Source organism: Erpetoichthys calabaricus, chromosome 17 (assembly GCF_900747795.2).
Source record: "Erpetoichthys calabaricus chromosome 17, fErpCal1.3, whole genome shotgun sequence".
In the NCBI taxonomy this organism is placed as follows: Eukaryota; Metazoa; Chordata; class Cladistia; order Polypteriformes; family Polypteridae; genus Erpetoichthys; species Erpetoichthys calabaricus.
Window position 1 is genome coordinate 72,213,126 of NC_041410.2, and position 12,881 is coordinate 72,226,006.

The 12,881-nt window shown below is 43.7% G+C and overlaps 1 protein-coding gene across 15 annotated transcripts in view; it reads right to left on the reverse strand.

Annotated features, from left to right (window-relative positions):
- Positions 1-2,822: 2,822 nt before the first annotated feature.
- Positions 2,823-12,881, reverse strand: part of mef2aa (myocyte enhancer factor 2aa) — a 521,886-nt gene continuing 511,827 nt past the window's right edge. For 10 of the 15 annotated variants that reach the window (XM_051920754.1, XM_051920742.1, XM_051920752.1 and 7 more), the window contains 4 exons: positions 10,898-10,921; positions 9,055-9,181; positions 8,406-8,532; positions 2,823-7,155 (listed from right to left, as the gene is read on the reverse strand). In XM_051920754.1, coding sequence (XP_051776714.1) covers positions 6,831-7,155; positions 8,406-8,532; positions 9,055-9,181; positions 10,898-10,921 — 603 coding nt within the window. In that variant the 3' untranslated portion in view covers positions 2,823-6,830. The remainder of the gene's footprint in view (positions 7,156-8,405; positions 8,533-9,054; positions 9,182-10,897; positions 10,922-12,881) is intronic. The other 5 variants (XM_051920750.1, XM_051920756.1, XM_051920751.1 and 2 more) reach the window with 1 other exon arrangement.

The following is a 12,881-nucleotide window of genomic DNA, read 5'->3' on the forward strand; positions in this document are numbered from 1 at the left end:
TGTTCAGCCTATATACATCGGACTTCCAATACAACTCGGAGTCCTGCCACGTGCAAAAGTTCGCTGACGACACTGCTATCATGGGCTGCATCAGGAGTGGGCAGGAGGAGGAGTATAGGGACCTAATCAATGACTTTGTTAAATGGTGCGGCTCAAACCACCTACACCTGAACACCAGCAAAACCAAGGAGCTGGTGGTGGATTTTAGGAGGCCCAGACACCTCATGGACCCCGTGATCATCAAAGGTGACTGTGTGCAGATGGTGCAGACCTATAAATATCTGGGAGTGCAGCTGGATGATAAATTAGACTGGACTGCCAATACTGATGCTGACAGAGCCGACTATACTTCCTTAGAAGGCTGGCGTCCTTCAACATCTGCAAAAAGATGCTGCAGATGTTCTATCAGACGGTTGTGGTGAGCGCCCTCTTCTATGCGGTGGTGTGCTGGGGAGGCAGCATAAAGAAGAAGGACGCCTCACGTCTGGACAAACTGGTGAGGAAGGCAGGCTCTATTGTAGGCACGGAGCTGGACAGTCTGACATCCAATTATGGAGAATCCACTGCATCCACTGATGAAAAACCAGGAATTTGTCTAACAGTTGCACCAAAACTTTTTCTTAGCCATCTTACATTTCCAGAAGACATTTCCCATTTATTTTCTGAGAAATTTTTAGATCACTATTTCTTGCTTTCAACCCCCGTCAAAAAACAACTTTTAGTGACTTTTGTGTTTCACAGCTGCAAAAATCCCACACAAAATTAATTTTAGCATCAATTTTGCGACACCAAAAACGAAAACGAAGCTCCTCACTCGTCCCATGTGTTATTTGTGAAGCTCTAAATTGTCCATTTTTGAGTCTTTTAGTAACAGCATGCAGTTTCACACAAAGGCATCTACTGTACAGATTTTAACGGGTGAGCTGCGCATGTCCCCCCCCCATCTGTGTCTTCAGTGGCGGGGGGGGGGGGGGCGCAGCTTAGACAGAATCATTCAGGTCCCCTCAACTGAAAAACAAAACGCATGGAAGACTCCATGCAACTCCTGTGCCTTATGCACAAATATCACATCCCAAACAACGAGGTCTGCTTCACCACAGGACACGCGCCTCTGGTTTAAACTAAGAAGACAATCTGTGGTCACCACACTTCTCTCTCTCCATTTTTTTTAAATCCACTTTTCAGATGCAGTGGTGTGGCAAACTCTGTGAACCCTTTAGGATTTTCTCTTCTTCACATATAAGTATGACCTAAAAATCGATCAAGACAACCCAATTAAACAAATGACACTTGTACTTGTTATACACGCTATACCTCCATTGGTACACAGTCTGCCTGATGGTGGACTGGTCAGGTCCAAAGTCTCGAGGAATGCTTTTGTAACCTCTTCCAGCCTGGTAAGCATCGACAGTTTCCTCCCCAGTGTCCTCTGTGGTCTTGTTTGACCGTGTCGTGCCAACCTTCCACAAACCTGTGTGGTGACGATCGTCCTTTGTCCTGATGCCCTAGATTTGGATTTCTGTTCTTGAAACTGCGCAGGGCTGCCACGCACACACGTGCTCGTCGTCGCCTGACTCGACCCCTCTTCGAGTGAGCTGATGATCCTACAAGTTCACGTACAGACGTGGCACATTGGGTCGTTTTCCTTAATAAATAAGTGAACAAGTACAATGCTTTTGTGCCATGTGTTTAATTGATCTCTTTGCCTAATTTTATGACTTCTGACAATTGATCACATTTTAGGTCATTTTTATTCACACTTTTTGGTATGGGAACTGTGCGCACTGCAGAGACCTTTGTCAGGACGTTTAGTCCAGTTTCCATCATGGACATGTTCACAAAGCACTCCATCTGGAAGGCCTTCTCTCTCACATTCTCTTTCGTGCTTCCACCCAGCAGATCGACATCTGCAGACCAACACTGCCAGACTGAACAGCAGCTTCTCCAACCCGTCCTGTGAGAGCCCCCTTATCAGAGGCTCTTATCAAATTACTGTCCAGTTCTGATTTCTTTGTCCATCTCCTATCATCACTGACTACTGTTGGTTGATGATGTCCAAATATTGTACTCTGGTCTTGGGAAACACAATTTCACACCATTATGTCACACACCCAGCTACTGTATATGTGTACTTTAGATGGTAGGACACTTCACTTGACTTGGAGACAATTCCGAGGGGTTCACAAACCTTCTAGCACCCCTGTAAGCCAGAGCCTGTCCCAGCATGATGCTGTGGATGATGATAATGATGGTACTACTACTACATTGTATTTACAATGAACCTTCTGTAGTCAAAGTGCTTGACAAGATGTCAGGAACCACAGATGTTTGTCATCAACTAGACTTCAAGACTGCAAGAATGTAGAGTTTCACGGTAAAAGCATGAAGAAAGGAACCTGAAAAATGAATATGCACTTGGTTTTGTAGAGGGTGAAGAGAAAGACTTGGTCATGGCTAATTTCTTGCTGCCACCACACTGTGTTAAGTTTAAGCCCATTTGAGGAAGCCAGTCAGTCATCCGTGATGAGACCAACAACGGTAAGGCAAGAAGAACAGAAATGGGCAGGCAGTGCAGGAAAGGCCAAGGGAGTGTCTAGAAAATGGCCCCCGGATCAGTGAAGGCGTTTGTCCTAATCCTGGGCTCAACTCGAGGCAGCATGGCTTCGGTTCAAGCGGAGCTCCGTCCCAGCTCTGCACTCCCCACCAATACCTCCAGTCAGAATGGACCGTGACAGCAATAAGATGGCGTCCGTCTTCTGTGCAGCAGCAGCAGCACCTCCGCCTTGCTGTGGCGCTAGAAATAACTGAGACAGCTCAGAGGACACAGTAAAAGCCAATATCTTTACTTTAGTGAATGCAGAATACAAATTTGTACAACAATCTCTAGCATATTGTAATCATTCGATAAAAAGTTCACTAGAATATTTATTTTATAATGAAGATAAAACAACACATTCAGGGAAAATAAAACGCAGGTTAACTTAAAATTCTCGTCTATTGTACTTTTTTGAAACATTTTGTTTCATTTATGGCAACAAAGTCCAGCTTGTGCCGCCAAACGGTTTGAGTCTCCAAACCGCAAACAGCTTTCCAAGGGAACTAAAACCTACAAACAATTACCAAATACATAGTTTTGTTTAAAAAAGCCATTAAGCAAAGCAGTGTACTCTTGCACAGCAAAGTGAAGAAAGTTTTCTACAAAGTTTGAATTCCTTTCTTTCACATTCAAATATTTGTGCATTTTCAGTTTCATAAATAGCATCAAAACCCAAGGAGCTGTTTGTCCGAGTTCGTTATACTTACTATGTATTTATTCCTTGTGTGCACACAACATAGTAACACCAAAACAAAGGCTTGCAGAGGAGGGGGGCCGTAACGTATTCTACACATTTCACTGATCCTTCACAATTTTATATCGGCAGTTCTAGAGCTAAACGTAGGTCGCTACTGCATCCTCCTGCTCGTGTCTTTGAGGAACACGCAGCCGCGTAAACATATGGCTAAACAATCCCAAATGAGTGATCCAGTTGTGCTGTTAAATGCTGGCTTTTTTGTAGAATGAAAAACAAATTTCCCCAAAAAGAACAAAACAACCCCTCGTTGTGTCAGCACTGTGTGCGTCGGCGCCTCACTCGTAGGGCTGCACACTACGTGGCTGTCAGTCATTTCTGGCTAAAATGGGCTGAACAAGGTCGGACAATTCCTCTTTTATTCAGGCCGACTTTGCAGGCAAAACAAAAAAAAGCAAAAAAAAAAACAACCGAGGGTTAAAAAAGGAGAACATGAAAAATGCCATTGTCAAAAGTGAGGCATTCAGAAAGCTGCCAACGCACTTTGTGAAGGTGCGCGCCTGGCGGGATGAGCAGTGCTTGAAATGCCAAGTAAGAGTCAACGTTTGAGTCCGGAAGAAGCCGTGGAAGGCCTCCTCCAGACGTCAGTAAGCACTTAAGGGCTAAGGGTTAACAGTCTCGAGAGCAATTCGCCCGGAATTGAGTAAACATTTGGGTTCATGGACTGAAGTCGATGCAGATGCCAGCCAATGCGCGGCCACTTCTCGCTCGCGCGCTCGCTCACTAATATTGGATTACGAGTCGGGTAATGGATGACTTTCAAGTGCACCATCGAGGTTCTGCATAGATAATTCATTTCTAATTAGACTGTGAAAATGATGAGGGCCCTAAGTGTCATAAGAAAAGGCACACAAGAATATAGACAGCAAATTCAAAGAGGGCCAGACGAGGTGTGTGCGGGCAGGCCTAGCGTGACGTTGTGGTTTCATTTTTCATGGTAATGGCTCAGGTGGCAGCCATTATTGCAAGATGGATGGAAGTACTAAAAGGGAAGAGAAATCGCTAAAGCAATGACACCCGCTAATGTCTGAAGTGGTGGCATGTCAAACATAAAATCTTAGGAGGATATCGAACATCAACCAGCTCATTCTCGAGTTCAAAATCTCACAATAACTCTTGGGACAGAAATACAAATCTAAAAAATACATCATGGCGTTCAGAAAGTAAGCTGTGGCTGGCGTTTTGGGAACCACTAACGGTCGTTAAACACTTCCCTCAAGTTCACAGTCATCCAAATTTAGGAATGCGCATGCGGCGTCAGCTTACTGACCTCCATGTTTCTTTTTTCACCAACTGCATTTCTACTTCAACATTAATGAAGACACAAAAGTACAGCTAGACCTCTGAAGAGGAGTCAAGGGGGAAAATTGAAATGACCGTACGATTTAGTGGCGGGCTGCCTCTGGCTGTTTCAATGCAGATTTGGTCCACTGAGGTCAGTTTACTCAAATGATTGACTAAAGCGCACAGCACATGGACGACTACACACACCGCAGTGTTACGTGTGGACTTGTACTTGATGTGAAAGAGGGGGATTTTGTTTTTTTTTCAATGGATGATCTCTAAAGCGCTCTAACATGAACAACATATCAAAGTGTCGCTCGTACGCTGCATTTGTGCATCTGCACGTGTGGACGTCGCTGTAATTGTAGTGAGGCTAACCCCAGATACTTGAATTCCGTATCAGAATGAAGACTTAAGAATACGTACTTTGGCAGAACACGTTAAATTTTTAAATTTTCAAGCATCGGCAATGAACGTGGCCTGCACTCGAATGCTTATCTGAAATGAGGAGCTCACGGTGCCCAATGCGGAGTCCTCGCTCAGTACGTGTGTGTATACAGCACGGTCACACCACACACTGCGCCGTGCGTCACACCACACACAGATTTACGTTATACAAAGGCGGAATTTCTCCCTTTACACAAAATGGGTCCCCTGCTTTTATTGCTCTCTCATTTTTGTGGGTACAATATGAGTGAGCGGTGGAGTGTGAACAGTAAGGCAGATCTCTGCGTTTTAACTGGTAACCTGAATTGCTTATGCTGTTTCTCTATTGCCCCACCACCCTGGAATGGAAAAACCCGCTTTAGAAAATAAATGGCTGGACGGATTCAGTGAAGCTTCACATACTGTTCACTATTACAGATCCGAAAAGACACACTGAGGACCAAAGGGAGAACACAGTTCTAAAATTACCCTTTGAGAAAAACAAAGAGCAGCGTGTGAACAATTTAAACTTGCAGAAAGTACAGCATATTTAACAAAATATTAAATATTAACCAGTGAATACTCTACTCATTGAAGACTTTGCCTTGTCAAACTGGCATTAATCCACAAAAATATACCTTTATTCTTAAATCTGGTGATGGTACCATACATACGTACCAACACCAAAGGTGATGTATGTATATTTATATATATATATTGTATATATTTATTTATATGTATATATCGAAGTTGCTATATACACAAAACAGAAAACAAATTTGGCTCAAATTTCAATATACAAAGAAAAAACAAGTTCATGGCTTTTAACGTCACTTCAGAGAACTGGCGGCTTTTTGTCGTTTTTTCTTTTTCATCTTCCTCCTGGTTAACAAGATGAACCCCACAGCAATAAAAGAAAAGCATCAACATACAGCTTTGGCTTGTATAAATAATTCATATCTGAAAGTATTTAGGACTATTTAAGATTTATATATACTGTAGTTAGCAACTCAACTGGGTGCTTGTTTTAATAAAAAATATACAGTTTGTGATTTACATCTTATTTTTAATATACGTTTAGGTAGGAACATAAAAAGACTTCAAACCACTTTTCCAATCATAAATTAATATATTAGATATCTAAAGGATTTCTTTCTCATAAAGTATAGACGTCTCAAAGTTTCGTGACATCCATTCCCCCCAAGAACGCTCACAATACTCTCCATACCAGCGGGCCGCCTCCGTCTTCATAGGATTCTATTGCTCACTTATTATGTGGATTCCTTCCAGCATGATTACAAAAAGGGCCGAGACTTTAGGGTCTCACTAAACTGACCATGATTGGGCTCTCCTGCGCCGTCTGAGCCAGCATGTGAAAACAGAGTGAGGACCCCCGGCTCTTTGATTGTATTTTTTTTTTTTGTTTTCTTGCAAATGGATAGTAAAAAAAAAAAAAAAAAGATCAAACCAGCGATTACAAATAAGTGCCAGAATGGACCAGTGACCACAATTCTTTTGATACAACACGTGGGACTTTGTTAAACATACATTACATTTGCACCAAGTACCTGATAACATTCACTTCATGGTCTTTTCCTCTTCATTGTGTGTTGGTGTGTGATGTAGATATGTCAGGAAATTTATTTATAGTAACTATTCAAAAAATAAAATAATTTAAAAAACAATATCCAAACTGAACTGCCCAAGCCCCTACCCCACCCTAGCCTAGCCTAGATTAGATAGTGCTGGCAGAGTACAGGTGATCCTCTCTTATGTGACCCAGGTGTCCATGCGCATTCGTTTCACTGAGGGGCTCTCCCGGTCCTCCCCGCCAGTAGGAGGCCTCCCAAGCCCCAAGGGTGAGTGGAAGTCCACACGAGGGTCCTCTCGGTCACTGCCTTCATACGAGCTGCTGGAAGAGCTTAGGCTATCGACAGGTGAGCGACCCATGTCCTGCCGTGAGAGAGGAGCTTGCGGTGCAAATCCAGATGGTGTCATACGGTCTCGAGGAGGTGAGATGGGCTCTGACTTAATGTTGACATTCTGATTGGTGTTGATGGAGAGGTTTGAACCCTGAGGTAAGTGACCACCAGTACTGCAAGGGAAAGAACAAACAAACAAACGTGAGCATCAGTGAAAACAAGAACTCTGAAACACTCTGTGGGGTACTGAACAGTGGCTATCCCACTACTGACACTAACAGAATTGCCATATTACTCAAAAGTCAGTTTTTATTATATGTTAACATTTATACACAACGGTAATCTTAGCAAAGTCTACTAACTCTAGATCTGTCTGACCAACATTCACCTTACCAGAGGCTCTACTTTACTTCTTCCTGACTAGGCCATCCGGCCATGGGGCACTCACTCTAGCCTCCCTCCAGAAGTAGGCCTTAATATCCTATTCTGGGAAAGGTTAGAGTTAGATTTAAAGAGAACCTCCATTCGTCCACCCGTCCGTTCATCCTTCAACGTATGGCCAACATAATCCTGTTCAGTGAAACGGGCAAAAGGCAGAAACCAACCGTGCTAAAGGCATCATGGTGAGAGCTATCTTGGGAGTCCACTTTGTGGATTGCTCATCCCATACTGTATCTGTCATGGGTAAGCCTACATGGCGTACCGGGTTTTTGACAACACATGTTTTAGGGCATCTGAGGCACTCAAGCCCCCTCACACAAAATGGAGCTCGTCATCCTAAGATAGCCCTTTAATGGACAATCTGCACACCGCCTTCATCTATGGTCACAATCTTTGGGTAGTGATCAAACGAATAAGGTTATTCAAAGAAAGTCCATGGGGTTTGAGACAGGATGAGGAGCTTGGCCTTCTGGGAGACTGTGAGCGTATGGCCGGAGAGGAGACCGTTCAGGTGACTTGATGTATGACTGGGATGCCCAGCATAGGATATATGGTCCAAGCCAGGCCCACTGGAAAGAAAATGACTGACAGATTTAGGAAATGCCAGGAAATTACCAGATGGTATTTTGTCAGAGAAGTTTAAGTCTTTTGCAACCTTCTACCTTATGAGGAAAAGCCAACTGAGGTTAGACATAAAAGAAAAATGATGATTGTTTTTTTTCTTTAATGAGAACTGATAGAAGCCACATTTATATTCCAAGGTGAGTAACAGACCGCCTGTGGGTGATACATTGGTCATATTGAAAACTGAGGCAGTGCCAACCATATTTACTGATGTCTTCCAAAAGCCACTCGTGGGGCAGCACAACAGGGCTTGAGTGTCAAGAAAAGAGAAATCACAAAATGAAATTGAGCTGTCGGTTCAGCTACACCCTGAAGTCCACTGCTCCAGAGGCCGGACAGAGCTGCTGTGACTACTTACATGAGGGAGCTAAGAGCAGTCTGCCCAAGGTGATGCTGCTGCCAGGCCGACATGGAGCCGAGAGATAGCGTCCCTGGAGAGTTGAACCCCTGCAAAGATGAAAGATCGGCGCTGTTCAGGGAGTAATCTAAGAGAGGGGAAAGAAGAAGGGTGGAGGGGGAGACATTCAAATGTTTTATATCAGTTTATATTAAACCCTCACGTCCGTAAACATCTTAAAATTGTGGACCGTGTGACTCCGTTTGTTCAGTTTGGTGTGGCAGATAAAAGTGGATGAGCGAAACAAGTGAGCCATGAAACTGCGCTGCACAGTAGTGGTCCTGCGTGGTGAATGAAACCCCTAAAAGTACCCTGCTGTTCCAAATCTTGTTTACCCCTTGAGCTGCAGGATCTTCCCTTGGCCTGGCAGGAGGATTTTTCTGTAATTTAAAAGCATGACTCTCTGCTTACTGGGTGACGAAACTTAAAATATTCAAACTAATACACCCCACCTGATGTTTTGTGTAGTTAAAACAACACAAGCTAGCTGTGGACTCCAAAAAGTTTGAAAGAAATTCAAATATTAAAAATATGAGATACCCATTCCTCAATTTTGATTGGACCACTCTGAAGCCCTGGGGTTGGTGAAGAGGTGCACAGAGAGGCTCACCGGTATTGTAGGCCGTTGGCATAGCAGAATAGACAAGACCTTGTGGCGGCAGACTTGGCGTGGTCACAGACACCACAGGGGTGGCGAGTGGCTGCGTCGACTGTGAACTGCTTATCCTCTGGATATTCTTAAAGACAGAAATACAAAATATAACATTTAAAAGCAGCAATGCAGAGACATGCCATTACACAAATCACATTCAGACACTGTCACTTTATCACATTCTACTAATTTTAGGATTGAAAACAAAGGACATCGAAAGAAATGTAAACTAGATCAGAACACAAGGGAAAAAAAACTGGCTTCCTAGATCTGTGCTTTTATTAAATGTGTGAATGAGGGCACAGTGCATGATTACAGCCACAGGAAGGGCATTCACTGAGCAGCAGGTCGCCATTCCTGTAGCCTTTTTTTCCCCCACAACACGTTGCAGCCATCTAATTCTTTATCCTGCATTTCTCAGTTTGGCCACTAGATGACAGTCTTGCAACAGATACAGCTCCTTACTAAATAATAACCCGGGAGACTGAGTTTGGACTTAAAAATAAATGAAAATGTGAAGATATACTCAACTTTTGAATAGTCTGGAATAAAACGGGAAACATTACATTACATTTCTGACTGAGCTAAAAGCAAGTCTGTGTCGTGCCAGTAGAAGAATGACTGTAGCTTTCCAATATGCAGTATAATTCCTGTAGATTAGCAGGCCAAGTCATCTGCTTCTCCATTTCACATCCGGTGGGACAACATCATATGTAGTCTGACACTTTCACCATTAGCTTTACTTTTATGATGTTGACTCGACATTCTGCTAACATTAAGCCCCTTTTCCCAAAGCACATGCATTACTAACTGTGCAGTGGACCCCACAAGCATGCAACCCCTGCTGTATTCTATAATATATTACAATATGGCAGACTTGGTGAAGACAAGGGTGTGGCAACTAAACTTGATGCAATCAAGCAGAACATGCAGACACAAACATACAAACAGCCAAAGGACAAACACAATCACTCTTGGCACAAGTGGCATCAAACTGGCTTGAAACAGAGCAAGGCCTACACAGCTGCACATGTCTGCCCACACATTTCAGCTCTGTCTTTTTAAATGGCACAATATGTGTGCATCTGAGGCCAGAGCAGCGGCGTCTCTGGACGCAGGCAAGTGCAGGTCAGATACATCCCCCACTAGTGGGTTTTTTTTTTAATGATCTCAGGGGGGATGAAATCATCAAGGCTTACATGAGATGACATCATCCACAGAGTGAAATCATCACCTTCATTTTAAAAATACACATATGGCTACAGTACATGGGCAGAAAAAAAGAGAATAACAACTTTTTTGTGGCATCTTTTGCAGAACTTGTTTGAACGTAGTGTCCTGCAGACTGAAGGGCTGATTTGAATCAAGCCTCACTCACAGACAGGACGTGAAGGCAGCCAGAGGCCTAGTCCACTCCGCTTGGCTGCATCTTGAGAGATGAAATACAAGTCAAATGTAACCAAGGCAACAAGATAACAGAAAAATGTCAGTCCTGAGGTGCGCATCAGCAGCACAGGACACACGGCATGGCCATCTGCTCTGGTTCAAGGCCGCTTGCCACTGCTCCCTGCCTCTTAGTCTGTGCAGCTTCATTGAGTGTACTTGGATGAAGCCAATGTGGAAGCCAAAGAAGAAGAAAGCTTCTGTGACACGTCTGTGGTAAAGAGCAAGCCCTTTGTCATTTCAATATAAAGGCTAACATCTTTATACCACATGGTGGTGTTTTTTTTTTTGTTTTTTTTCTCAGGGAACAGTGACCTGCTTCTCCGATTTTCATCCTCCACAAACTTTCTCAACTCACCAGATCCATTTCATCCTCCTCTGACTGCACCCAATAAAAGACAAAAAAAAAAAGGATGACTGTTACATTCACACTATACCCTGCAAAACAAACGAAACACCCGGCCGTCTCTTGTTATAATCAGAGGCACCATGTAAGGAGTGAGCCAGTGCAGTGCCTCAACTTGAACTGGGGTCCAGGATGCTGGCCTGGCCCAGGGAGAGGATCTAGAAATGAACAAAGGCCAGCAGAACCGAGCCTGGGCCTCAGCTTGCTGTTAGCATCTGTCCGAGTTGACTGTCATGAGATGATAATGTGTTTAGAGCACGTTACTCTGCTCATACACTCATTCTCATGTCCACATGGCAACAACTTAAACCACCATAGGGAGAACATGCAAATTTCATACAGTTTTCACCTCAGTTCAGCAAGTTAGGCAGCAGTGCTAACCATGGCACTGGCATGTCACCCCTTTTTAGAAGCCTTCATCACAGAGTGCAAACTTTTTGTCATCATGTCCCCACCGTCACTCATCTCCCCCTGAAGGTAGCGCTACAAATGAGGCCGTAGACCTCCTACTCCTGCCAACCGTGTTAGGCTTGCCCTCCTGTCCTCAGGTCTGTATAATTTTCTCATTTTTGAGGTGATGCCATTTTGGGAACTGATGGGGTACCAAGCAAGACCACTGCCTACTTAGTGCCTACATGATCAGGACCTGCCTTGTTAAAAATAGACATTAAACAAAAAATACCACAAAGAAAACACACCATGTTTATAGCAAACCAGCACCTGCGGTTGAATGAGATTCTGCCATCAATTTTTAAATGATGCTAAGAGCATCTCAACTCCAGCGTACTCAAGTTCATTTATCTGGCTCCCTTTCTTTTAAATACACTACTGTGGCCTTCTTTTTGGAAACCGCTAAAAAATCAATATGGTTGTTTGTCTAATAAAAATTAAAACAATGTAACAGCTTTGTAAAATCTTCATGTTTATGACTTATTGTTGAGGTGTTTGAGGGCAGGGCAGAAAGCTGAGCACGTGTGCTCTCACACTTCCATTTAGGTTTTTTCTTGCAGAGAGTGCCGGGCACAGTGAGTCAGGGGGTGGGCACTGCTGCAGGGTCCAGAGTCTGGTCACCGTCCCAGTGCCATTTGTACTTTTGTCTTGTGCTTATGTGGTTATTTTCAGTTTCCTCCCAAATCCTAAAGACAACTACAAAACTGGCTCTTGTGCGTACAACTCTGACATCCAGGATGTGCCCACCCTGAGCGTTATGCTGCTGGAAATTCCCTCTGGCATCCTTCAGTCCAGTTCAGATACAGTATGGACTTAAAGAGAGCCATAGAGGTGGACAGAAAACTAGCAAAAGGTCACTCTGAAGGTCATGATGGTGGCCTGACAGATGAGGATTTGGTGTCTCTACTTCTATTTATTTCTTAAAACGTGTTCTACATGTTCTTGTTGCTGAATATTTGAAATTTTGAATGACAGCCTCTTACCTTTGTTTCTTAGCCATCTTATAAATCTAGAAAGGCATGCTGCTCCACTCTTTCATTGAAACGTTTCAGAGTCACATCAGCACCCATTAAAGTCAAAGGCAAAGAAATGAGCAGTGCCCTGCCGCCATGTCTATTTGTCTACAAGGAGCCCTGATGAAGGTGCCATAATTATAATAATAATTTTTTGCATTTATATAGCGCTTTTCTCACTACTCAAAGCGCTCAGCAATTGCAGGTTAAGGGCCTTGCTCAAGGGCCCAATAGAGCAGAGTCCCTTTTGGCATTTTACGGGATTTGAACCGGCAACCTTCCGATTGCCAGTGCAGATCCCTAGCCTCCATCTACAGTGGAGTGGGGCTTACCGAGGTACGTCTTGGTGTGCCTCAGATAACTTTAACACCACCAAACTAGACTAGGATTCATAGGTCATCCAAAGACTCTTGTGCTCCATGCTTACAACAGACATGTTTTATAAGGCAGCATGGACTGTGGGAATGCCAACT